At 49.7% G+C, this 27,041-nt stretch overlaps 1 protein-coding gene across 21 annotated transcripts in view; it reads left to right on the forward strand.

Moving 5' to 3' along the window:
• ZNF618 (zinc finger protein 618) overlaps positions 1 to 27,041 on the forward strand; it is a 184,133-nt gene that overhangs the window by 79,414 nt on the left and 77,678 nt on the right. For all 21 annotated transcript variants that reach the window (XM_072842479.1, XM_072842457.1, XM_072842461.1 and 18 more), the window contains one exon: positions 22,245 to 22,288. In XM_072842479.1, coding sequence (XP_072698580.1) covers positions 22,245 to 22,288 — 44 coding nt within the window. Of the gene's footprint in view, positions 1 to 22,244; positions 22,289 to 27,041 lie in introns of those variants that run through there.

Here is a 27,041-nt window from a genome sequence, read left to right on the forward strand (position 1 = left end):
GGCCTCAAAATCTCTGGAAACTAAAAGCAGCTGTAGAATTTCCAGGTATTTCTGGGCCCGGTGCCGTCCTTCGAGCCCGGGTGGCTGGCGGGCCGCGGAGCTTTGCGACGGCCCCGACCACCCGGAGGACAGGTGGCCCTGTGCGGGGGGCACTCCCGTCCCCGTGCCGTGGCTCCCGGGCCTCGTTTCTCGGACCCGGTGCTCCCGACCTCTCTATCCTGGTGGAGCCGCCGAGAGCAGAATGAAGAGGCCGGGAGCCTGCGAGCCTTAGAGGAAGGGATGTGGCCGCTGGTCCGGGCGATTGTCCCTCGGGGAGGCCGGGGAGGCCGGGGAGGCCGGGCAGCGCTGGCCCTGGGCCCGGGCTTTGAGCGTGTTGAGTGACCAGGATGCCGCAGGGAGACCTCTCCTGCCACCCCGCCCGCTCCAGTGCTTTCCAGGGCTCTTGTCCGGGCCAGGCCCCGTGCCGGGCGAACTGGCCTGGCTCCCGGCCTGAGGGAGGAGGCAGGCGGCCGACTGAGCGCTGGGCCCAGGGGCCCAGGGTACCTCAGAGGGGACCCAGCCCTGCCTGGGGTAGCTGGGTGGAGATGGGAGGTGGAGGAGGGCCGCTGGGGGTGTGGAGGTGGCTCTGGGATGGGACTGGGCGGATGGGGAGGAGGGTGAGCGAGGGGGCAGGAGCAGAAGCCCTGGTGTGGCCGGAGTATTGGGTGATGGGTGCTGAGGAGGAGGGTGGTTTTTACTTTGGCAGGAAGAGGGGAGTCTGCGAAGAGTCTGAAGAGGCAAAGGAGAGGGTCAGACTTGTGTCTTACACCAAATAGGCTCCAGGGGGGCATTGTCGGATCGGAGGGTGTTGAGTGGAGGCTGCAGGGCTGGTTTTGGAGGCTTTTGAAGGAAGCCTGGGTGAGTTTCCATGAGTGCCAGCCAACTGCCTGAGCCTCCCTGTGAGGATGCGAGGTGGTCACTTGACTTCTTGAGCCTCCTCCTCTTTGCCAGGTTACAGTGAGGGTGGTTGTATTTATATCCCATGGTTTAGGGGACGTACCAGACGCAAAGTCTCTAAATGCTCTAGCTCAGTGCCTGACATAGAACAGACAAGGAAGCAGAACTTGTGAATAGGGACCATGACGCTGGATGGCCGAGGGCCCTTTTTCCCAAATATACGATAGATACCCTCTCCTGTCAACTCTGGCATTTCAGAGGAGGGGAGCTCGGGCCACCCTATGTCGATGGACTCCTCTTGGGAATCTCAGCAATATGTGGTGGCTTTTCAGTTACTATGACTTTTTTCCATCTTGGGAGTTGAGTCCTGAGCTTTGGCTTCTTGCCTCAGAACACGTGTGGGCCTGTGCCGCTTTCTTTTCCTCCAACAGGGTTTCCCAGTTCGCTGATCGAATTTGCTGACGACGTTTCCTTTAGGGTGGATGTAATCCACTGTGCCATGTCGAAGGAGACTTTCTCATCTTTCAGATGTCCATGAGTTTGGAACCCCAAACTTTCTTCTTAAGTTTTTTCCCATTACCCCCCCCCCCAGTTTTATTGAGAGACAGTTGATACACATCACTGTATAATTAATGCTATACGGGGAACCTGGGTGGCTCAGTGGTTGAGTGACTGCCTCCAGCTCAGGGCGTGATCCCGGGGTCCTGGGATCGAGTCCCACATCGGGCTCCCTGCATGGAGCCTGCTTCTCCCTCTGCTTGTGTCTCTGCCTCTCTTTCTGTGTCTCTCGTAAATAAATAAAATCTTTAAAAAAATTATGACGTACAGCATGACAATTTGGCTTACGCATATTGTGGAGTAATGAGTATGGTAGGTTCAGCTAAATTTTTTTTTGCACATAGATATAATAAAGAGAAAAAGGGAAAGAATCTTTTCTGATGGGAACTCTGAGGATTTATTCTCTTAACTTTCCTATATACTGTGCAGCAGTGTTGGCTATAATCCTCATGCTGTGTAGTACATCCCTGGGACTTCTTTATCTTACAACTGTTTGAACCTTTTGATCGTCTTCCTCCAATTCCTTGTCCACCTCCCTTCCACCTCTGGTAACCAAGAGTCTGATCTCTTTTTCTAAGTTTGGTTCTTTCTTTTCTTCCTCTTCCTTCCTGCCTTCTCTCTCTCTCTCTCTCTTGCTTTCAGACTTCACATATAAATGAAATCACAGAGTATATGTCCTTCTCTAACTTATTTCATTTAGCATAATACCTCTAGGTGCATCCATGTTGTCATAAATGGTAGGATTTCCTCATTTTTTAATGGCCGAATAATATTCCATTGTGTACATATACCACAACTTTTTTATCCGTTCATCCGTCGATGGATTTAGGTTATTTCCGTGTTTTGGCTATTGTAAATAGTGCTGCAGATATCTTTTCCGGTTAGTGCCATATATCTTTTTTTTTTCTTCAGATTTTATTTATTTATTCATGAGAGAGAGAGAGAGAGAGAGAGGCAGAGACACAGGCAGAGGGAGAAGCAGGCCCCATGCAGGGAGCCCGATGTGGGACTCGATCCAGGGTCTCCAAGATCACACCCTGGGCTGAAGGCAGGTGCTAAACCGTTGAGCCACCCAGGGATCCCCCCAGATATCTTTCGAGTTAGTGTTTTTGTTTCCTTTGGATATCTTGCCCAAAGTGGAATTGCTGGATGATATGGTGGTTCTGTTTTTAATTTTTTGAAAACGCCTTCCATAGGGATTGTACCGATTTACATTTGCACCAACAGTGCACCAGGGCTCCTTTTTCTCCACATCCCCACTAGCATTTATCATCTCTTGTCTTTTTCGGTGATGGCTGTTCTAACAGGTGTGGGGTGATATCTCACTGTGGTTTTAATGTGCATTTCCTTGATGACTAGTGATGTTGAGCATCTTTTCATGAACTTCTTGGCATTTTGTATATCTTCTTTAGAGAAATGTCTCTTCAGGTCCTTTGCCCATTTTTACTTTATTTTTATTTTTTACCTTTTAAAAAGATTTTATTTATTCATGAGAGACACAGAGAGAGAGGCAGAGACACAGGCAGAGGGAGAAACAGGTTCCATGCAGGGAGCCTGATGTGGGACTCAGTCCCGTGACTCCAGGATCATGCCGTGGGCCAAACGCAGGTGCTAAACTGTTGAGCCACCCAGGGATCCCCTCCTTTGCCTATTTTTAAATTGGATTATTTTTTATTTATTTCTGTTTTTGCTGTTGAGTTGTATGAGTTCTTTATATATCTTGGTTATTGATCCCTTACCAGATGCACGTTCTGCAGATATTTTTTTCCCCATTCTGTAGATTGTCTTTTCACTTTGTTGATGGTTTCTTTTGCTGTTTTGAAGCTTTCTTGTTTGATGTTTTCCCACTTGTTTATTTTTTTTTTATTTTGTTGCTTGTGCTTTATGTATCCTTTCCAAAAAATCATTACGAAGACCCATTTCAAAGAGCTTTATTCCTGCCCTCTGTATGGTTTCTTCTGGAAGTTTCATGGTTTTAGCTCTTGCTTTTGAATCTAACCCATTTTTGAGACAGAACATGAGAGACTCCTAACTCTGGGAAACGAACTAGGGGTGGGGGAAAGGGAGGTGGGGGGTGGGGGTGACTGGGTGACGGGCACTGAGGGGTCACTTGATGGAATAAGCACTGTCCAGTGCTATATGTTGGCAAATTGAACACCAATAAAAAATAAATTTACAAAAAAAATAAATGTAATCCATTTTTTGAGTTAATTTATGTGGGTGGTATAAGGTATAGGTCCAGTTTTCATTGTTTTACATTTATTTTACATATTGAATATCCTATTGTACTAGCACCATTTACTGAGAAGACTGTCTTTTCTGCATTCTTCAGTATTCTTGGCTCCCTTGTCAAATATTACTTGACGGTGCATCCTGGGGTTTGTACATCCTTAGGACTGTACATCCTTCTCTTCCATGGGTCTGCTTCTCTGTTTTTATGCCAGTACCCACTGTTTTGATGACTGTATCTTTATTACAGTTTAGCTTGAAACCAGGAAATTGATGCCTCTTACTTTGTTCTTTTTTCTCAGAATTTCTTTGGTTCTTTGGAGTCTGTCTTGGTTTTGTGTAAAATTTGGAAGTTTTTTTTTTTTTTTTTTTTTTTTTTTTACTTCTATAAAAAGTGTTGTTAGGATTGCATTGAATCCATAGAATGCTTTTGGTAGTAAAATTGACATTTTAACATTAATTCTTCCAGTCCATGAACACAGGATACCTTTCCATTTATCTGTGTCTTGGTTTTTTTTCATCAGTGTCTTGTAGTTTTCAGAGTAGAGATCTTTCACTGCCTTCATTAAATTAATTCCTAAATGTTTCATTGTTTTTGTTATTATTAATGGGATTGATTTCTTTTTCAGAATGTTGTGGTGAGTGTACAGAAACACTACCGATTTTTGCGTGTGAATTTTACATTCTGCAACTTTACCAAATTCATTGATCAGAGCTAATAGTGTTTTGGTTGAGTCTCCAGGATTTTCTATGTATAAAATCATGTCATCTGCAAACAGAGGCTGTTTTACTTCTTCCTTTCCAATTCTGATATACTTTCTTCCAGTAAATGTTTTCAAGCTTTCATGGCACTTGGTTTGGGCCATGCAGTGCCAGGCATTCTGGGCCTGGGTTTGCCATCAGTTATGCGGATGGGGCGTTTTCATTAAAATTTCCATTAACTGTTTTTTTTTCATTTTAAGCCAGTGAGCAATTTATAGATTCATTAACTTTTTACTACACTTGTGAAGCCAGGAAGAAGGGAATAAAGGAAATGAAATATTTGGTCCGCAACGTTTCGCTAAAAGATGGTGGCCCTTAAATATGGAGGACAAAAAAAGCTAGGTAATTAGGGCTGGTCTGAAGAAGTGTTAGGAAGGGCTGGATCTGAGCATCCTCCTCAGGGGAGCCCATGACTGCTGGGCAAACTCTGTGGCTCTGGACATATTTCTTTATATTGTGATGTGTAGCTGATTCCTTATAGTTCTCATTTTATTTCCTTTTGGTGGAATTAGGTCTGGCAGATGGCTGAGTGTGTGGGCTTTGGGGCCAGAGAAGCTTGATTTCAAATACTGCTCCTGTTCCTTACTGTGTGATTTTGGTCAAGTTGCTTTACCCCTCTGAGCCTGTTTCTTTATCTATAGAAATCACAACAGTATTAGAACTCTGGGAAGACCCAGAAAAATGGCAACAGCATTATTCACCACATAGTTAAGTGGTGAGGATAAAACAAGATGGTTTACTAAAGATACCTGACCTACATTCACATTTCCGACTGTGCCATGCTGTTGGACTGCTCATCTCTGAACATTCTCACTTGGTGGAAGGTGGATGCCTTCCCTACCCTAGCAAGTCACTGCGCTTCTCAGGATTTCAGTTTCTCCAGTTGTAAGTAGATGAATAATTCCTAGTTAATGAGGATGTTGGAGGAGTTCAAACGTATTTAATGAGCCTTTTAGAGTTGCTGACTCCTAATAGTATCTCTGTACACTCCGTAGCAGTCATGTGGTTGTTGTGGGTGCAGCTGTACACAATATAAAAATGAGGTTTTTATGAAGAAAAGGCAGTAGGCTTAAGATTACCTTCCCCCAGAGTTTGTCAGAGAAAATCGTAGTGCTTGAATGATCTCTGCAGGTCATCTTGAGCAGCTCCCAGGTGGATGCTTGAATGCCTGGAGTGCTGAACTTCGCAGTTGGATGGGCGTGCGTGTACCTGGGTGCAGCCACCATGTCTACTCAGGTGCCCTCATCCTCGACGACAGACTATAAACGGATGTCCTTGCAGAGTGACATGTCTTCTTTCTGGAGAAGCACGGCATCCCGGGAAATCACCCTTCCCTAGTACCTTCCTTTGTAGATGTGCAGCACGCGTAAAGTACAATGAGTTTTTCCTCAAAAGCAGCAATGATAGAAAGCTAAGCAGGAAGGAGGAAAGAATTTCTAAGCCACTCAGAGCAAGTGCTTTGGGAGTTAGCATGTATAAAGTTACGCGGCAAGTTTTGATTCTGTTCTTGTCATTTCACTTTAGCACCAAAGTATTTCTCGTGTAGTTCTCCACTGTCCGCGAACATCCATTCTGATCGTAAGTAGGTACTTTCTTACATTGTGTGTATAGATTGTTTGCCAGTTTTTGTTAATAAATAATGCAGTGGACATCTTTGTGCACGAATCCTTTTCCTTCTCTTGTAGGATATTCCTAGAATTTGTTCCCCGGAGTGGATTACTATGTCAAAGAATATGAGAGTTTGGCAATACAGTTATGACCGTGTTAAGTCACAGTTGGACAAAGGGAGCAGTGGATGTGACAGCCGAGGGCACACAGCTTCTTTGGGGGTTCTTGTAGAAAAACCCCGTTTGAGAGAGTTGATAAGAGTCCTGCCTTCTCATCTTCTCTCTTAGCTGAGGCTGCTAGCTGCTGACTTGTTTCATTGGCCCAAAGACCTGGCCAGGCCATGAGCTGGAAGCTGGCATATTGATCTTTATGTGGCTCAGCAAAAATACATATTCAGCCCCATGATTACAGAGTCCCGCACTGGATCCAACGAGGGAGCGCTAAGGCTGACACTCATGAGAGCGGCTTGTAGGTCATATCCAGACACACGTGACCTTGTGTTACTTCCACTCTGGGCCTCTGATTTCCCTTTGTACATCAGGCCTTCTGACTCAAAAGATCATGCACTGATGAGAAAGTACTGTAGTTTGTGCATGAAGTTAGAAAGGGAGAGTCTGGCCTCATTAGGAATAACGCATTGGTGGTTGTCTGGTACAAGGGAGGTCAGTGCTTTGGGTAGACTTCTGAGAATCGTCCGCTATCTTTAAAGGTCTCCTCTTAACTGATACGTCATCTGACATTCTGTAATTTCCCCATTTTTAAAATATGGGCATTTTCCATATTCTGCTGCTTTAGCTGTGAGGTTTGCTAACTACGGGTGTTCTGGTGGGTTGACTTTTTGAAATGAGTTTTACTGCGATGGAGAAATGACCATGACAATGAAGGCAGTGGTAGCCATTACTTACAGAGCACTTAGTCTGTGCCAGGCACTGTTCTAAGTGCCTTACATTTATTAACTCTTTTTATCACTTAATGATTTCATTAAATCAATTCATTTCAGGAAAGAGAAGCAAAACATGGAATCTTGGAAAGGGAGATGAGAGCCAGGAGGGGGAAGAAGCTTGCTATTTGTCTTGGAAGAAGTCATGGGTTTGAATCTCAGCCCTGCCAGCAACTACTGACTTTGGGGAAAGTCCCTTCACCTCTACTCCCTGTTCTCTGAAATGGAAATCAGGACTCCTACTTTGTAAAGACGTAAATGAAGTAATGGGTGTAAAAACCCTGTCGGTCACTAAACAAATGTGGGGCACTGATAGAATGTGTTGTATGTACCTCACCCCAGACTCAGGTTCCTGGGGGACCTGAGCCATCTTCCCCGTTAAGGATGCTGTGTAGATATTTTCTCTGTGTTGGGCCATGTGTTGGGCCCTGGGGGATCCAGAGGCATGGCCTCTACCCAGAGAAGATGTATACTCCAGCCTGGAAGACAGGTTGTAAAAAGATGACTGAGTGTACCAGCCGGTTGATCAATACGATTTGAATGGCCCAGGCAATATGTGCTTTAAGCAAACAGGGGAGGAAGATGGGTCCTGTGGCTGGAGGAGGTGGGAATGGAGCCATCAGTGAAGGAGAAGAGCCCTTTCTTTGCAGAATGTAGTTTGAAATCAGGCCTTTAGCCACAGGTAAGACTAAGAGGTTCATAGGGTAGAGTCTGCACCTTGTGGGACAGGGACACTCTTGTCTTTCTTGATATGGTGCAGAAAACACCACCACGAAGTTCCAGTGTGGATCTGGAGTAGAGGTCCCCCCGAAGGTGGAAACTTCTGGGGCTGTAGGAGCATTGCCATCTCAGCCCTCCAGCTGGCATCAGACTTTGGTATCACCGAGCCTCCACCCCTGACCCCCATGAATATAGTATTCCAGATCCAGTCAGAAGATGCTTCTGGAGTGTCTCTTGGGTGCTTGGGTCTTCTTATTGATGGCTTGGGCACAACTAGTCCTTACATTGTGAATTTACTGTCCACTGTAGATTCTGAGCAAAGGCTGGAAGCAAATATAGAGCGGAAGGTCACCCAACCATCCCACGTGTTGGGAGACTGGGACTAGGTGGCCAGATGTCCATTTCTCAGACTTCCAGGGTCCCTTTGGGTCTGAGCCGTGACTCTGCTGGCCAGTGTGGAAGATGACAGACACAGTTCAGGGCCCAGGCAATAAGTGCTGCCATGTGGCAGAGAAAGTACTGAAGTTTGTGCATGAAGTTAGGGAGAGTCTGGCCTCATTTTGAATAACGCATTGGTGGTTGTCTGGTACAGGGGAGGTCAGTGCTTTGGGTAGACTTGGCCAGGCAGAGAGTCCTGGCCGTGCGGAAGTTAGAGTCCAAACAGAGAGCTAGTGGTCGTGTCCTCCAGGAGCTCCCTGATGGGAGCTGCTCAGCTGCTGGGATTGACCTGAGCTCCGTCCCTGCCTTTCCCCTGTCTTGTGCTCACTGACAAGGAACTGCATTTCCCAAGTGCCCTTGCCCTCTGGCCTTCAGGTAGTTGAGCCAGAAGATGCCCAGCAGGGAGATTGGAAGGTGGAAGAAGGGACAAGCCCAGGGTATTTGTCCCCACCCATTCTTGCCTCTTGTAGGGTTTTCTGTGTGGCTGCCTGTGGGGTCCACTCCCATTGGGCAGCCTTTGCTGAACACCCCCAACTACTGGTAACCCTGTCTCTTCCTTTTTTCTCTCTAGGCTAGCCCTTGGTTGGCTTCCTGTCCCCCGTTTGACTTCTCAGCCCGTTCATCACCTGTGTCCTCAAATCCGTATGTTAAATTGCCTCCATTTTAAATACGTAGATTGGCTTCTCTTTTTCTGGTGCACACCCTGTGAGGCATACTTCTCCCCACTCCAAAGTCCCCCATCAGGCCCATTAGAGCATTTGGCTGTTCTCACTCTGCAGAATCCCATGGAAGCTGTTGTAAGATCATGGCTGCCCTGACGAATTCAGAGTATCAGATTTTTTTTTCCCCTCCTGCAAAGAAAACAGAATTGTAGAATAATTTCAGAATAATTAGGCTGTGTAGATTTCTCAGTAGGCACCCATTGGGATGTGAGGAATGAAAATCTTTCTTTTCTTCCTGGGCCCCTCATTTTGTAGGCAAACGGGCAAACTTCCTTTCCAACTACGAGAGGGACTATTTTGATTTTTAAAAAATTTATGCAATCATTCTCCCCCTCCCCCTATTTGCCTGGGCTGTTGATCTTGTGATATATTTATAGAGATTGTGGTTGGCTGACCAGGAGTTATTTTGCAATAGGAATTTGTAAGATTTCTGCTTTGAGCAAGTGTTCCAGACTTCTTTCTTTAAAAAGAGTAAAGCCTTTCTTAGAGCATCTACTTTGCCCTTCTGTAATTAGTCTTGTTTCTCAACCAAAGTATATCCAGTGTTTTATGCAGGTTTTTTTTCCATGTGGATTTCTTTTGTCTTTGGTCTTCTGTCTTTGGTGTCCCTTTACACTGAATTTTATTTTATTTTATTTTTTATTTTTATTTTATTTTATTTTATTTTTTATAGTCACAGAGAGAGAGAGAGAGAGGCAGAGACACAGGCAGAAGCAGACTCCATACACCAGGAGCCCGACGTGGGATTTGATCCCGGGTCTCCAGGACTGCGCCCTGGGCCAAAGGCAGGCGCCAAACCGCTGCACCACCCAGGGATCCCCCCTTTACACTGAATTTTAAAAGGGCGCAGCTCCTCTTCCATATAGGAATGTTTTTGCAAATGGAAATGCGGTGACCAGATCAAGGGTGCTTTTGGGGCCAGGAGATCTTGGTTTCTCTGTAAAGGGAGGATGTTGAAGTAGTTTAGGGGGAGCAAGCGTGCCAGCATCCCCAACTTCACCATGCTCACTGCAAACATTAATAATCAATCACAGCATTCTCTCTGTGAATGAGAGAATGAACTCTAATGTGGCCCCTAGAATCCTTCTCAACACATTGCCCGGGGGCCATAATAACTGATTAGACTCGGCATTGAAAATATAACCTGTTTGCCATTCTTGGACTAGATGATTCCCTAGATCCCATTCATCACCATGGTTCTCTAAGTAGTGGCAGTAAGTTCCTTTATGTGTTAAACCAATTGACTTTTAGTAAGCCCCTTCTGTATGCAAGCATAGCTCTGAGTGCTCTGGAGCCACAGAGGATCCCTAAAAAGCTCCCCACCTCATGGAAACTTTGTAGTTTGGTTGGGAACAAAGCTGCAGAGGGTGCTATGTTTTCACGTGTTCTCAGGCACACCCTTGGTGCTCTGGGAGGTTGTTCCCATGGTCAGGGAAGGCTTTGTGGGGCAGGGCCTGAGATCCAGCTGGTCAGTGGTCCACAGTCTGGGCAGTGAGATGGCGTGATCAGCACGTTTCAGAACTTGTTCCTCAGAGCCCATCTGGTCAAAATCCTCCCATTTATAGGTAGGGACACTGAGGCTCATAGGCAAATAGGACTTGCCTGAACTTTAATAAATGGTAATTACATAGCTAAAGTTCCATAAATGATAAGTCGTTTTAATTATACCTCTTTATAGAGCATTTACTATGTAGGAGGCATTGTTTTGAGAGCTTTATACATGTTAACTGATTCAGCCCTAAGTAACCTTGTGCGGTGTGTACCATCATTAACCCCATTTGACAGATGAAGAAGGTAAGTCTCAGTGGCTTAAGTGACTTCCCTAGTGTCACATGGCTGTTAAGTGGTGGAGTCCGGGCTTGAACCCTGGCCATCCAGCTCCAGATCAAGTAAATCCCGCTGGAGGGTTGGAATATGTTTGAGTTTCTTTGTTTCTTAAATGTTTTAATTTTACTGACCACCATCAGGGTGATCATGATGACCTCATCCAGGTCTGTGGCTCATGTAGCATTGCCGGCTCTACTGAGGTGTTACAGACTTGATACCTTTGTAGCCACCCCGCCTTTGTGTTTCTTGGGGATTTCTCCTCTCCTTTACACCGGGGGAAACCGAGGCTGAGGGGTGATGTTTCTTGAGCCCAGTCACAGAGCCACTTTCTGGCAGAATTTGAACCCAGGCTGCCTGACTCCAGATGGCAGAGCCGGAAGGTTTCTGAGAGGCCTCAGGGGGCAGGTGGGCAGGCGGAGGGCAGAAGTCGCCTGTGCCAGCAGTCAGGGGAGGAAGGGGTCTCCTGGCCTGGGGGTGTGGCTGCCCTTCCCTGACTGGGCATGCCAGCGTCCCGGTGGCCAAGTCCCAGGAGACCCAAGCCTCCACTTTGATCTCCTTGAAGAGATCCGAGGAGTAGCTTTTTCCTTTACTGCCTTACTTAAACATACCTAAGGGGTGGGGGGGGGAGGGCTTAAAAACCCCATCCCCCAATTCTAGGTTCACTAATTTAGAGTTTGCAACTCTATTTATAATAGGTTTTTTTTTTCTCCCGTGAAGCAAAAAAGTTTTTCTTTCTTTCTTTTTTTTTTGTAAACCCCCCTCCCCACTTCCTGCTGATCTGAAGCGAATATTTATCACATATTTAATGAGTAATCTGAGTCTTGGCTTGGTGAGGCTGTACCAGGACATGGTTTATGGCCGATCTGGTTTTAACTCGCTCCAGGCAGTTTTCCCTGGAGTTTTCTGTAAAATCATAAACCTGGAGAGAGAATTTTTGTGGAATCCAGGCACGTGACTCGCTCTTTTGTAAATTGAGAGATTAACTGTGTGACTGCAAAGAACTGAGACGCATTTCTTTTTTGAAAAGAAAACAAACAGAGCAGCATTTATGCACCCAGAGGAGCGTGTCCCCTCCTAGAGATGGGAACGTCCCTCACCAAGGTCAGCCCTCCGGGCCTCAGGGGCCGCCTGGCCTGGGGTTTGAGAACATGAACCCGGAATCAGAGCATCTGGGGTGGAGGCCTGGTTGATAAGCCTCTTTCCCGCTGGTCCCTGCACCCGGCCCGCCTCTGGGACCCAAGCGGGTCTGCAGGACTGGGGACCGTCCCTACCACCCAGCGTGCTGGAGGAAGTTAAGTGAGACCCTACACCCCATGCCTGAGCCCAGGGTTGCCAGCATCCCCCCTGTTGGAGGCCCTTCCTCCTGGACTCTAAGCCAGTACTAGGTGGCCGGGAAGGCCCTGCCCTGAGCATGTGGCCAGTGAGCTCATTTAGTCCTCACAGTAGCCGTGAGGTGGCCCACGCATCACTCCCCTTTTACGGAGGGAGGAACCGAGGCCCTGAGTGATCAAGTCACTGAGAGGCCAGGGTCCCACTAGCAAGTGACAGGGCTTGTGCCTCCCCTGACTCCCCCAGAGGCGCCCAGCAGCCGCTTGGAGCCTAAGGGTTTTGCCTGCTGGCCCCAGGGAGAGAGACCAGGCATCAGCTGCCCCTCCGGATGCTGGCACCAGCCCCTACCTCGTCTTACTGCCTTTATGTTGCCCCCTCTGGCAGCCCTTCTGCAGACACGGTTCTGACGGTCTCTCCCCTGCCCGAAGCCCTTTCTGTTGGCTGAGAGGTGGAAGGGAGCTCCCCATAGTTTCTCTGTGACTCTCCTTTTAGAATTATTTTAATATAAAAAATTAAAAACCAACCCAGAACCAATAACCTTGCTGGACCTGACCTCACGCACAGCCTCAGCCTTTTGGGTGCAGCCTCAGACCCTGCTGTGATCCAGCCCAGCTGAGTGAATAGAGGTTACACGCGTGAGGCAGCTGGGAGTTCCCAGGGACCCTGCAGATCCACGCGTGGACCAGGGGCTCCAGCTGGCAGCTGGCGCACTGACATGAGGACGAGCCTCTTGGGGAGGCCACTGCCCCTCCTGCCTAAGGTCAGGACACTGCCCTCCTCCTGCCCAGGGTCCTGAGTCAGGCCCTGGACGGGGAGGTAGCTTCATCCCTCACTTCTGGGCCTCCTCCTCCTCCATCACTTACTTCTGGGCCTCCTCTTCCTCCTCCTCCATTCCTCACTTCTGGGCCTCCTCCTCCTCTTCCATTTCTCACTTCTGGTCCTCCTCCTCCTCCATCCCTCACTTCTGGGCCTCCTCCTCCTCCTCCTCCTCCATTTCTCACTTCTGGTCCTCCTCCTCCTCCATTCCTCACTTCTGGGCCTCCTCCTCCTCCATCCCTAGCTTCTGGGTCTCCTCCTCCTCCATCCCTCACTTCTGGGCCTCCTCCTCCATCCCTCACTTCTGGGCCTCCTCCTCCATCCCTCACTCTGGGCCTCCTCCTCCTTCATCCCTCGTTTCTGGGTCTCCTCCTCCTCCTCCATCCCTCACTTCTGGGCCTCCTCCTCCTTCATCCCTCACTTCTGGGCCTCCTCCTCCTCCATCCCTCACTTCTGGGTCTCCTCCTCCTCCATCCCTCACTTCTGGGCCGCCTCCTCCTCTATCCCTTACTTCTGGGTCTCCTCCTCCTCCATCCCTCACTTCTGGGCTTCCTCCTCCTCCATCTCTCACTTCTGGGCCTCCTCTTAGTGCCTGGGGCTATGCACAGAGGAGACCAGGTTCTCTGCACACAGTCCAAGGCAGGAGTTTCTCCACAGCTGCCATTATTTGTGTGTTTTTAAACCTGCCATTTATTGAGTGACTGCTGCATACAGGCTCTGCCCCAGGTGCTCCCCACATGCTATCTTAGGGGATCCTTGGTGCTCCCAGTAGCCCTTTGTTCTAGAGCATTCTCTCCTCCACTGCTGTTCCTGACCATTGCCATCTCTTCCATGGAAGATGATAGTGGCCTCCATGGGCTCCCTGCCTCCACTCTGCAGCTAGCTGTTGCTTTAGAGGTGTGTGAGCCTTCAGGGCAGCCCATGGAGCCTCGGGGTGATGCCCAAAGCCCTGTGCCTGGTGGCAGGTGCCCCATAAGCACCAGCTGTTGATGGCACGACAGAGACAGCCGTGACCGTGTTGGTGGTGGTGGTGGTGTTGTTGATGGGGACATCAGCATTAGAGCCCTGTTCCAGACTGTCCGGCCATCTGCCAGAGAGGGGAGGTCCTTCCCGCACCTGGAAACGCCTGTGAGACTGAAAGAACCGTGCAGATTCATTCCTAGGCAGCCTGATTTGTTTCTTGACACTTGACCTCAGAGAGCAAGGGAGGGACGGAGGGGCGGAGGGGCGGAGGGGCATCGCGGCCAAGAGGCAAAAGACATTGGCCACTTCTCTTTGTTTTCCCTTCTAGTTGGAAACTTGGCCAGTTTCCCCGGGCCTCCGGGCTCCCGCCTGGGGTCTCATCAGAGCCCGGGCCTGTCAGTGGGCTGGTCCCTTCCTCCCAAGATGAAGGTCTTCAGAGAAGGCCGTGGCCTGCAGGCTTCAGGGACCCAGGCTTCCCTGCTGGGCAGGATGGTGCCCTTCTCGGTGCTCCCTGGCACTCAGCTGGTGTCAGCTTCATTTGCATCTAGACCGAACATTTCCCTCATTGAGCAGGAGCTCCTGTTCTAGCATCTAGCATCCCTCCCTCGGGGAAGCTCTCCCTGACCCCGCCGTCTCCCTGGATCCTGTTGTCAGAGATGCTTGTGGCGTCTAGGCCTTCCTCTTGAGAGCCATATCTCGGTTGGTAATTATAAATTGATAGCATGGAACGATTAAGTAATCACTGCCCGTCTCTGCCACCGTTCTTGCAGCTGTTGTGTCCTCAGTGACAACTCTGGTGTCCAGCACACAGTAGGTACTTAATAGGTTGTATTTGGGTGAATGACAAGGAGCAGGGTCTGATTCAGCATCGGTCCCCCATGGCCTCTCAGAATTTCACATCTACAGTGCATGACACACATACCCATTGAAATACCCACTTCTTTTAGCTCAGAGTCTTCTCCACCTGCCACCCCTGCTGCTTGGACCCCTGAGCTTTGAGTCCCCGACATTTGGGTGGAAAACAAATACAGAATAAAAAACCAGGCACCACATGCTAGAAACATATCGCCAAAGGTGATCCAAGAATAAGAAGCAAGGTCTAATTAGGGAATTTATAATATAGTTTCCTGGGAATGGGGTCGTCCTTGTAACGTGCAATGATATTGCTTAGTGTTGGAAGGGTCGCCCTTAATAGGTGTTTTTTGAGAACACACCCAGTGAATAAAAGCAGGGGCGGCCTGTGCTTGAGTTGGGACCTGATAGGCAAAAGTTCACCTACGCTGTTTGGGGCCCAGTTTGACTTGTTGCTTTTAGACCCGAAGGGCCACATGTGTAGAGGAAATGGCCATGGAGTTGGGTGAGAAGATGTGTGAGCCCTGGCCAAGCCACTGACCTGCTGTGTGACGTTGGGCAAGTCACTTGGCCCCTCTGGGTGGCTGGCTCATTCTTGGTCAGAGGGGGATAGTTAAAGCTGTGCAGTGTCCCCTTTGCAGGTTATTGAGAGGATTTGATGTGGGGTGCTGATCCTTATAAGATGCTGTGCCAGTGATTCATTTTCTCATGTACCAGAGAGGTACAAGTCCTTTTTTCTTGGTGTGGAGGCCCAAGATTTTTGGAATCTTCCCTGACTCTTCCCGTCACAGCCCAGATTCAGTTTATCAGGAGGGTCCTGTTGGTCCTTCCTTCCAGTATATTCAGAACCCACCTCCTCACCCCCTTGCTGCCACTCTCCTGATCCCAACTACCTTTATCTTTGACCTGGGCTGTGGCAGTGACCTCCTAACTCACCTCCTGCCTACTTCCACCCTTGCCCGCCCCCTCCCCCTGGTCCTTTCTCAATACAGCAGCCAGAAGGATCTTTTTAAAATGGAAGTCAAATCATGTCACTTTGCCAAAACCTTCCAGTGGCTTTCCAGGGTAAAAGCCAACCATAGGCCTTCCGTGGCTTCCAGAGCCCTGCATGGGCCAGCGTCCCTTACCTCTCCCCTCTCTTCCTCACTCATAAAATCCTTGCTGTTCGCAGAGCATATGGGGCACACTCCTGCCCTTGGGTCTTTACTGGTCATTCCCTTTTCCCCAGATACCTTGCCTTCCATTGTTTGCCTAGAGACACCTGCTCTGATCACCTGACTCCTTGTCCCGGCACTCTGGTTACCCTTCCCCTTCTCTGTTTTCCCCTCACAGAAATGATTACTTCCTAGCATAAGAGAAATTTTACTAATTTATTACACCTAACACTACTGTCTCTCCCAACTTGAATGTAATCGCCATGAGGGCAGGAATATATCCCGTTGCCTAGAATAACGTCTGGGGTACGGAAGATGCCACTAAGTACTTTCTGGATGAGTGACTGACTTCCTGATTTGAGCCTTGTGCCTCAGCGAGACAGAAAGTTCAAGTTAAATTTTGGGGATCCATTGGCTATTGGAAAGGAAAGAGTTGTGTAAATGAGTCTTGAGTTGTTTGGACCCACTTCTCCACCAGGCCTCAGTGTAGTAGGAGATGGGGTGATCATCTGGGTAGGGTTTGGGACTCTGGCAGGTGCGTCCGACAGATGCAGTGCCTCTGGTAGGCCTCCAGGTCAAGTGCACTTGGCCTCCCTCGGTGTTGAGGCTGAGCAGCTTCCTACAGGGTCAGTTGTACCTGTTAGTAATAACGAACAGTGTTTCTGTATTCTAACATACATACGTATGACGTACACAGGCGTATTTTGGAGTCACCTGCACTGGATACTTGTGCATATAGCATTCACGTGACTTAAAGGCATTTGAGCACGCAGAGAACTTCTCTCCTGGGTTCACATTCACTCTTCCCTTCCAAGGGTGGAGAGAAGCCAAGAAGCAGTGAACTTTGGGCATTTGGAATTGTACACCAGTGGGTTTGAGGTTGTCTACCCAAAGCTGAGCACAGTAGACTTTCAAGGAATAATCCGTTGAATGAATAAAAGGAGCGATCGATTATTTAAGATCACTTGTTATATTTCATCCTAGTCGCCAGTGCAGTTCATTATTCATCTAAGCAACTTCGTTATCCGTGTTTGCCGAGAAATAATAATTAATGGATTCAACCCTATTTGCTGAATATTTGCCGCATACCAGGCCCCAAGCCGGGTCCTGGAGCCATGGCCATGGGTGGGATGTGGTCTTCATCCAGGAAGAGTGCACGGTCTGGGGGTACACGGGCGCTCCAGGAACTGTGGTCCCCATCCCGTAGAGCGGGTGAAAAGTGCGGGCGGTGGCGGGTTAGGAGTGTTGGGGGAACGGTGAATGAGGACGCGTCAAACCTGGTGGGGGAGATGGGGCAGTCCTTGATGTTTCCCAAGAGGAAGCAAGTTTTGCATTGCAGTGGGGGAGGGAGAAGGCCAGATCCTCGTCGTTCCACCACGGAAATGTGCTGCGCCAGGTCGGCCCTGGGCTTGCGGGGCCGAGGCACCATGTTGGGGAGACGCCGTGGCCAAGATGGCGGCGCTCCCCCATCCGCTCAGGGCTCGGGCGCCATGAGCACCCACCTCGCAGGGGCACCTCAGCCCCGCTCAGCCTCCGGCTCGGTTCTCTTATCGCAGAAAGGCATTTCATTCTTCGAGATCAGGCAGCCAGGACCCAAGGAGCTGTTTTCCTCCATTGTGCAAGCATGACAAATCATTAATTTTTGATTGATTTGCTTAGAATTATGGGCGCCCCAGCATTCTTTCCGCCGCTGAACAGCTGTATAACAAATGAATATATCAGTGTGCACAAAAGATTGGAGATCTGAGAGAAGCAATTACGTTGGCCACCCGCCCCCACCCTCACCCCTTCCCGGGCAGTGAAGGGAGGAAATTTTTACCAGAAATTCCTCAAGTGGCTTAAAAAAAAAAAAAAAAAAAGCCCTTTTATAATTAAATTAAATCTTTATCTCTTCATCTTTTGCGGCAGATTTCCAAACACATACCAGTTCCCCCATGTGCTTGGGTTCCATCCATCCAGGAGGAATCTTTAATAATGAAATTTTAACTCGTGAATTAAAACCAAAATGAAAAAAGGAAAAAAAAAAAAAGGAGCAAATTCTACCCCTCCTTTTTTTCCTTTTTTCCTTTTTTTTTTTTTTTTTTTTTTTTCTTTTTGGTCGCTGCTATTCCTTTAAGATTTTGGAACCGTACCAGTGCACTAAATGTGACCTCCATAACTTTTAAATTAAGAATTTATGCTGGCTTGAAATTTATGAAATATTTCAGCATGAAAGAAAGCCTTTTTCCCTCAGGAAAATTGAGCAATAAATCACAGCACTGTGGATTTACTGCCCTAGAGCCAGCGAGAGATAGGATTTTTTTTTTTTTTTTGCTTCATTCTGAAAAAAAAAATGTAATCATATAAGACAGCTTAGCTGCTATCCTCCTACTCTCTAGAATTTTTAATTTCAGCTGTTTCTGCTTGGATTTATTTCCAATATTCCTGCTCGGCTTTTCAATTTCCTCAGTTATTAAATTTTAATTCAGTGCATTAGCATTTAAATTAAAAAAGGGTTTATTTTATCGAAATCGTTGGCCAGCCCCCATCCCGTAGCACACGAATTGCCTGTTTCTGCCATTTGCACAAAATGTGAAATGCAGCTAATGTCCTACAACTTACATTTGCACAATTTCAGAAATAAAATTTCTGGGTTTGGAATAATATTTTCTTTCCAAGAAAATCCTTAATAAGAGAATGGAAAAGAACAACTTAACATTCATTTGGGAGGGAAGAGGAGGGTCGAAGGAAACCAAACATAGCTTTGCCTGGGTCCTAAGGAGAACCGTGTATAAGGAATGCATAGGGCTGGTGAAGGGGTGTGGGGGCAGGTGCGCTTACTGAGGGGTGGGGGTGGGGGTGGGGCGGTGCAGGCCTGTTACCCCTCCCCCAGCCTCCTGGGCCTGAGGAGGAGGGTCTGTCCTGGGCCCACTGTGTCCGCCCTGGTTCACTTGCACAGGGGTGGGGGGCGGGGGGAGGGGGCGGGGGGTGGTGGTTAAGGTTAGGTCAGCTCCATAGAGAGTCACAGAGATGAAGGGCAGCAAGAGATGACCTGATTTAACTCTCTCGTGCCTCCTGTCCTGTTTTCAGCAGTGAGAACCTGAGGCCCAGGGAAAGGAAGCAGCCTGCCCAGGGTGAGACCCGGACAGAGCCAGACCGAAGCGGCACCTCTAGGAGCACGCGGTCCAGTGGCAGCCAGAGTAGAGTTTCCATTGCTGAAGGGTTCCTCCGCACACCTGGCCTGCACTTAGTGCTTTAGCTGTGTCACCGCATGTGATGTCGTTTTGACCGGCCCTTTGGAAGAAGCCTCAGAGCTGTGGGGTCTGGTGGACACATGAGATGCCGACCTGCAGCACAGGATTCAGATCTTACCCCGAGACAGGCTGGGGACACGCCTAGGGCCGATGCAGGTCGGCCCTGCCTCTCGCTCATCTGCTGTGCACTCGGTACTTAGCCCGTGCTAGGTACCCGTACCTGTGTTACCTCGCCGGTCCCGGGAGATAGGTCCTGGGGTTGGCACATTGCCATTTTGCACATGTGAAAGCCGAGGCCTTGAGAGCGTGGGTGGTTTGTCCAGGATCCCATAGCTAGGAAACGGCAGGGCCAGGGGTCCAGGTGCAGGACCATCTATCTGACGCTACCCTGTGAACTTCAGTTCAGATCGAGAATCAGGCCAGATTACACCCGGTAAAGGTGAGCTTGTGGTTTAGGTTGAATCATAGGAAATTGCTGGTATTAGACCATTTGGAAAATAGGCCGTGTCAGAGGTTCAGCTTAATTCAAGCAGTAGGGCGTTGCGAGGACAGAGCTGGCCCAACATCTCACGGATCCCCACACCGAGGGTCAGTGTCCTCGGCACCGCGAGCTCCCGCCGGGGCTGGGAGGGCCTGGAAGCCTGTGCCCTTTCGTTACGGTAGGTCTGGACTCGGCCAGGCCCAAGTGCCATCATCAATGGGACCTGTGATAGTGACACATGCCATCTCGGACGTCTCTGCTTGGTGTGTTGTCTGTGGACACGCCCACCCGCGTTGGCACCCTCATCCGCCAGTAAATGTCCCCGTCACACCTGCCCAGGTGGCACTCCTCCTGCCCATGGCTCCATTTCTCCTGTTGCTCTGCCTTAGTTTCTGTGCAAGGATTTGTTTGAACCACTGTTGGAACATTTTTAGCATTTTGTCTTTGTTTTATAAAAATTGGTGGAAAACAAAACTTGAGTGTTGCCCGTGGTGTGTATGTTATCACAAACATAACAAGAGGGAAAACGTAGGTGGAGATGATGAGGTATACTGGAGACAGAGAATCTCTTCTCCCCCCCAGCCACATGTTCACTGTCCACGTGTGGTTGGCTCTGGGTGAGACTGGGAAGGAAAAGGACCAAAAAACAAGACAGCGCGAAAATATGTGTGAAATGCTAGAAATACGTGCCAAGAGTTGAGTCTGTTCTGACAAGAGATCATTGGGGATTTTAATGATTTTTTAAAGCTCTCTGGGGCAGAGTTTCCACCCCTTACCTCTTCTGCCTCTTTCGATACGAAGATTAAAACTTCTTCCCATTCACTTTCCATAGAAGTTTTGAGGAATGCAGGATGTCGGAAGGAGGCTGTAACTGAGCCTGTTCCTTTGCTCCCAGTGAAATGATATGCAAACCATTTTCCACTTTCTTGTTTCTGCCACTGAAATAATACACCAGCATCCCATTAATTTTTCCCTCCCAGGCCTCACATTTCTACCTCCCTATTTGTCCTTCATCTTTGCATTTTCCTCGTGTGGGCAGTGGGGGCCGTGTGGGTTTACCTCATTTCCCGATGGCTCTTCTGAATATTGGTGGGAGAGAATATTCCAGAGCTGAGGAAGGTGGACACTGGAGTGATCCAGACCTGGGCTTGTAGCTTGTGGGATGTCGGACGAACGACTTAAATTCTCTGAGTCTCATTGGCTGCACTTGTGAAAATGGGGCTACTGTGTATGTTTGTTGGGGGACCCATTGGGAGGATTGAATAAGAAGCATTAGATGTGGGTGCACTGCCCCCCCTTGGGGGAAGTTAGCTGGGGGAACGGTCCTGGGTACCCCTGGGGGCCGGGCTGGAGGGCTTGGTATAAGGCAAGAGGGAGTGGTGGGGACTGTGGAGAACTGGGTGTGGCAGCTCCAACTGACTCTGGTCACGTGGGACTGGGTGCTGTGTTGACACGCTGATATCTGGCCGCCTTTGGGTCAAATCCTTGTAATTTTTCTATATTGATTGAATCGACGTCCGCCATCTGATTTTGCCAGTTTGTAACACCCATCAAAAGGTAGCTGCTGCTGTTTTTATTTTAGGTCTTTGAATCCTGAAATTCAAAGAACTTGAAAACAAAAAGATTTTTTTTGGTAACTGGTGAGGTGGCAGGACTTGACCTGAAGGCGGAGGAGACAAGTTCTCTCTTCATTTACCCTCCACAGGGCTGACTGCGTGGGTTTCACTGTGGAAACATCACTGTGCTTGCATCCAGGGGGTGGAGGGCTACCCGGACCCTTGCCAGGGTTGTTTCGAAATACGGAACACATACATTGCATTACCTTTCTACACTTGGAAGGATTCTGAATTCAGAAACAGGCGTGTGCCAGAGTTTGGAACCTGCATGATTCTGTGATTACTGTTATTATAAATGTTTTGACAAAGCCAGGGGATGCATGTGCAACCCGTGCTTTCCTTCCATGTCTGCAGCCTCCTTCAGCCTCTGCACAGAGGTCCCCCCAGCACTGGCCTAGGGGGTCCAGCACCCCAGGTGTTTGTCATTCTCTCCTCCTGACACTTTAGGCAGCTCCCTCCTGGCCTGGGGCCATCGGTTTCTGTATCTGAACCAGAATTTTATGATTTCTGAAATTTTCATGTGGTCAGCCTTATCTCCCCATTCCCCCACCCGACCCCAAATGAAAGAGATTAAGAACCAGCACTCTCTTGTCTCTCCCTGCCAGTAGGGTTGGGGGACAGAATATTTTAACATAATAGGATTTTCCCCCTCGGGTTGGTAGGAATAAATCTGCGGCTACTGTTTTATTGGAAATCCCAGATGAAAATAAAAATGGTGCAATTCAATCTCAGATTTAGCTGGTTACTTACTTTTCACTGAGTCCCCAGGGCCCTGTGGTTGCTGGGTTTGTGTTGGCAATGGGTGCTCAGCTGGATTTAAAGGGCCAAGCAAATTCCAGGGGTGGGGGTGGGGTGGGGGGCGAGGGAGTGGGAGTGTCCTGCCTCCCTCTTACCACTGGGGGCAGGTTTTCACAGCCTGGAGGAATGGAGCTCCAGATTGTGCCAGCCCTCCCCTCCGTGTGAAGGCCGGTGTTGAGGGGGAGCTTGGCTGGGGGGGCAGTGGGTGGAATCTGGGCTTGCCCCCCTTGGCTCATGTAGGTGTTTTGGATTTCTTTTGCAGGCTGACGGAGCCAGTACCCCCGGAAGGAAAAGCACGGCCAGCAGGTACATTCCCTTCCCCTCCACCCCTCCCTCCTGTTGGACACCCCCCACACACCCCTCCATTTCACAACCAGCAGCCACCTCTCTGAAAGGGGATGGGTGGCCCAGGCCAGCCTCCTGGGCCGAGATGTATCTGTACTTCCCTGGCGAATGTGTGGTTATGGGCAGCACCCTCCAGCCGTCCTGAGACCTCCCCAAGCACCTGTGAATGGACCTGAACAGGCCTTTGGGTGCTCAGGTCGGGAGGAAGTTAGAGGTGAAGTGCAGGAGTGGGCGGAAGGCCCGGGCTTGAATCCTGTCCCAGCTGTGGTGTGGGGACCTCCCATCCTGGCCTGGCACCCGATGGCCCGGCCTGCGCCCCGCACTCCCCTCCCTGAACCAGCCACCCCGCAGCAAGGGGAGGGGATACTCTGCTGAGGCCGACAGCCCTGGGAGCTGGCCGGAGCTGAGGGGAGGCCCCCAGAGGAGAGCTGGGCTGGGGTTACCAAAGAAGGCAGGAAGGGACCATGGACGGGCCCCGCGGTGGACGTCTGCCACCAGTGGCACAGGCCGGCGCTTGGTAACCGTGAGCACTGCTCCCAGTGTTCCCTCGGGGAGGGCAGAGCCCGAGCGGCCAGATGACCTTTACTGGGGGCACTGGAGGCAGGAGGACAGCAAGGGACAGACCAGAGGTGGCTCTCCAGGCTGCACACGCACACACAGGATCTGGAACGAGCTCTAGGATCACCTCCTGGAGTTTGGGGTCAGAGCACAAATGCCAGGCAGAGGAATTTGCCCTTCAGCCCACCAACACTAGTTCTTTACAATGTTGAGAAATTTTTGTGGAAAAAAGGGGATTTGTGGCCAGGTCAGTTTGAAGGACAGTAGGTGAAGCAAAGTCAACAGATCCCTTTGCTGAGGGACTTCTTAGTCTTTTCAGGTGCTGACGTGGGGTTTGAGGACATCTGAGAGGAGAATGCTCTGTTTCTCAAACTTGCTTAACCGTGGAACCCTTTTGTGGAAGTTCAGCCACAGGGCGAGTGTTCTTCAAGACATGCTTTGGGAAACCACGGGGAGCCATCACTCTTCGAGAGAAAGAGTAACATGTTTAGCTCTGTGTTTTGGGAAGGTCCCCCGGGCAGCTATTTGCAGGGCAGATTAGAGGGGGACAGACTTGAGGCAAAGGTGCCAGGCTGGGGGTCGTTGTGACCCAGAGTTCCCAGCACAGCCTGGGCGCCCCTCTGCCCCAGTCTCCGTATCCTCGTTGCACAGTCTGTCTTAGCTGCCCCGACCACCTCTCCGTGCGTCTAACACTCGAAACCAGGGGTCAACCAGCTTTACCCATAAAGGGCCAGATAATAAGTGTTTTGCAGGTTGAAGGGCAGGGGTCTCTGGTAACCTCTGTGCTCTGTCAGCACCCGTGAAAGCACCGAAGGGAAGGCAGGCATCCGCCACCCGTGGTTTGCCAGCCCTTGGCCTCAATGGACTGTCGCCTGAGAGCCTTTGCAGCTGCTGTTGCCTTCGCCTGGAATGTTCTTTCTCTGATCTTCCTTCATGCCTTTCCTGCGCCTCAGGGCCTGTGGCCCGTGTCCCTTGTAGGCTGTTCATGCTCTTGACTTACTGTATGTTTGTTTTGTATTTGCTACCTCTCCCCCTAGGGTGCCAGGTCCATAAGCAGAAACCTCCAGCAGGTGCTCAGTGTTACTGGGACGGAGACCCGAGTGAGATGGGAGGAGAAGTGGGGGTGATATAGAGGCCGGGAGCATGGGCTGGGATGGCGGGGTGGATGGCCAGGCTTGGGCGAGTGGATGCTGGCAGTGACCATGTGGCCAGCAGCTGCCTGGTGCCTTGTGTCTGTGTCCTGGGCCCCTCTGGTCGTGGGGTTTTGTGTTAAGAGCAGCACATGAGGCTGTGGTCTGTGGGGCAGTGGGAGTCCCTAGACTGGGGGTGCCTGGGAAGTGCTTCCTGGATTGGAATGTCAGGACTGGAAGGGCCCTTGGGATTTGACCAGTCCCTCCCTCTCATGGGACACATGGGGAGGGACGGCCCTGGTCAGGGTCATGTGGTGAATAAGTGGCCGTGTCAGGCTGTGAACCTGCCAGCGCAGGGTGCTTCTCTTGACTCCGCACTGTGCTCGAGGGAGGGTCTGGCCAGCCTCTCCCACCGTCCTCCATGCTCATTGAGCACCTGTGTGTTAGGCCTAGTGCTGTGGGTGATGGGCCCAGATGGATTGGAGGCTAAGGCATCATCCAGCAGACACTTGGGTGCCTACGGAAGTGGACAGAGGCAGACCTCCATCTGTTCCTCATGACTTTCACACAGGGGTGTTCCTTGCTCTTACTTTCTAATGCATGAATTTCTCCCACATCGGGTCAGAAGACAGCAGGCAGGTTCCTCCCTAGTGGTGGTGGCCACCTGAAGTTCTGAATGGAGTCTGACCGGCCGCAGGCTGTAATCAGAGTTAGAGATGCCTGCCCTGGTCGGAGGAGGCGAAGGATGGCACGTGTGCCATCTGTTTGCTGCCCTGCCTGACCAGCCTAGTCTTGCACATACTCAGTGATGGATGGAGCCCCCCATGTTACCACCACGGTGCCAGAACATGTACCAGGAAGGGCCAGCCCAAACCTTAGGGCTGTGTGTGACTTGAGACGTAAAGAAGAAATTTGTAATAATAACGACTGCCATTTAGTCGGCACTTGTATGTCAGTCAGGCTCTGAGCTAAGTGACTCAGTTTATTATTAACGTATGTAATCTATAAAACAGTCCTTATGAAGGAGGTGGATTTATTAGTCCCACTGTACAGATGGGAAAGCGGAGTCAGAGAGATGTTTAGGGGCCTTGGGTGGCCCAGTTGGAAGTAAGTGATAGAGCCAGGGTGCCTACCCAGGTCTGACTTCTCTGATGTGTGCGCTTAGCCACGGTGCCCTTCCCTTTGTTAGGATGAAGTGGTCAGTGAACAGATGTTAGAGGAGCCCGTTAGGGGCCAGGGGCTGTGCCACCGGCCAGGGACTTATCAGGAAGGCAGGGATTTCGAGCGAGCTCAACAAGTGAGTTTATATTGATGGTATCATTAGAGCCAATGGAGTGTCTTTGAGAAACCAAGACGGTCTTATTGTATCATGACCCAGCATTCCGTCTGAGGAGTGAATTACACATGACACGTCAAGAGAGCATTAACGCGGCCTGAGGCCGCTTGCGAATTTGACCCTGGCCTTGGGTTAGATGGGCCAAGTTGGGGTTTAGACGTGTTGGCACTCAGTCGAGCATTAGATGCATTTAGTCCCTGTTTTGGATGGAGAAACACAGGCCCGGGGCTCCCTGAGGTCAGAGATTGGCTCTGCAACCCCGGCTGGGGATGACCTTGAAGGACCCCCAGCCCTCTGACACCGGCCTCCACCGCCAGCTCCCAGCTGTGCCATGGCGCAGCGCGCTCGGTTGTTGCACTCGGGTCCGCCTTCTTCCCAGCGCCTTTTTGGCCCAGAACGCCTAATTTTGTGACTTCTCCAGAGGGCCTCTGGCTAACCCCCAAAACCAACAGCATGGACTGCTAAGGAATTAGTGTTAAATTGAGAGGGACAAGGAGAGGTGGTGTTTCTGATCCTAAGAAACAACCGAATGTGGTTTGGTTTACTTCTCTTGTAACCCAACCTGGGTCAATTTTACAGGACCAGTGATCCCAGCACTTGAGGTTAGTGCTGACTTGGGGTACAGATTACAAATCACGTAGCACAAGGGCTGCCAAACCTCACTTATGCTAAGAGGCGTGGGGGCTGTGGGGCCTTAACTGGAAAATTCTAAAGGAAGTGCAGTTTTTATAATCAAGTAAATGTAGGTACAGGCTTGTGGTAATGAAGAATTAGGCCCCTTTTTATTTTTATTTTTTTTCGGTTGAAGGTTTTTAGAGCTGATAGGGCTCTATAGATAATTTGGAGTAACTATCTCATTTTGGAGATAAGTTAACCAGGAGGAGAAGAGGTTAAGGGACTCATTTGTTTGCTGTGTAGACAGTCGCCTAACAAGCAATCAGGATCTTGTAGACAGAGGAGAGATTTGGTGGGTCGAGATGGGGGTGGGAGGGTGATAAGACCAAATCTCATTCATTCATTCTACAAATACTTAGCGCCTACTGAGTGCCAGGATCTGAGCTGGGTGCTGGAAATACAGCAGTGAACAAAACAGAAATCTCGTGGAGCTCATATTCTAGTGAAAGTGGAGGAGACGTAATCAATATGTAAAATGTATGGTATGTCGTAAGGTAAAACAGTGCTGGGAGGTGGATGGGGGGAAGCAGGGTGGGGGTTGGGAGGGCCAGAAGGAGTGGTGCATCACCAGAAGGTGACATCTGAACATGGATCTGAAGGAAATGAGGGACTGGGCCAAGCATTCATTTGGGAGAAACACATCCAGACAGAGAGAACAACGGGTGCAAAGGCCCTGGGGCAGGAGTGTGTACATTGTTTTGGAGCCACAGCAAGGAGGCTGATTGGCAGGGAGGCTATCGTCCAGACTTTGGGCTTTACCCTGCACGAGATATGGGGACCCACTGGGTGTTTGAGCGGAGGGCTGGCATGATACGATTTGGTTTCAAAAGGAAAATACTTGCTACCAGGAGGTGAATAAACTGCAAGGGGTTAAGATTAAAGAGGTGTTGCTAAGGCTTCAGGACCGGCAGGACCTTAGAAGCCTGGCTTGGAAGTGAGTTTCCAAAAGGCTGTATCTTTTCAGGTCTGAGGAACCCAGCTCAGCAAAGTGTTGTGTCACTTCTCCATCCAAAAA

This window comes from Canis lupus, chromosome 10, assembly GCF_048164855.1.
Source record: "Canis lupus baileyi chromosome 10, mCanLup2.hap1, whole genome shotgun sequence".
Lineage (NCBI taxonomy): Eukaryota > Metazoa > Chordata > Mammalia > Carnivora > Canidae > Canis > Canis lupus.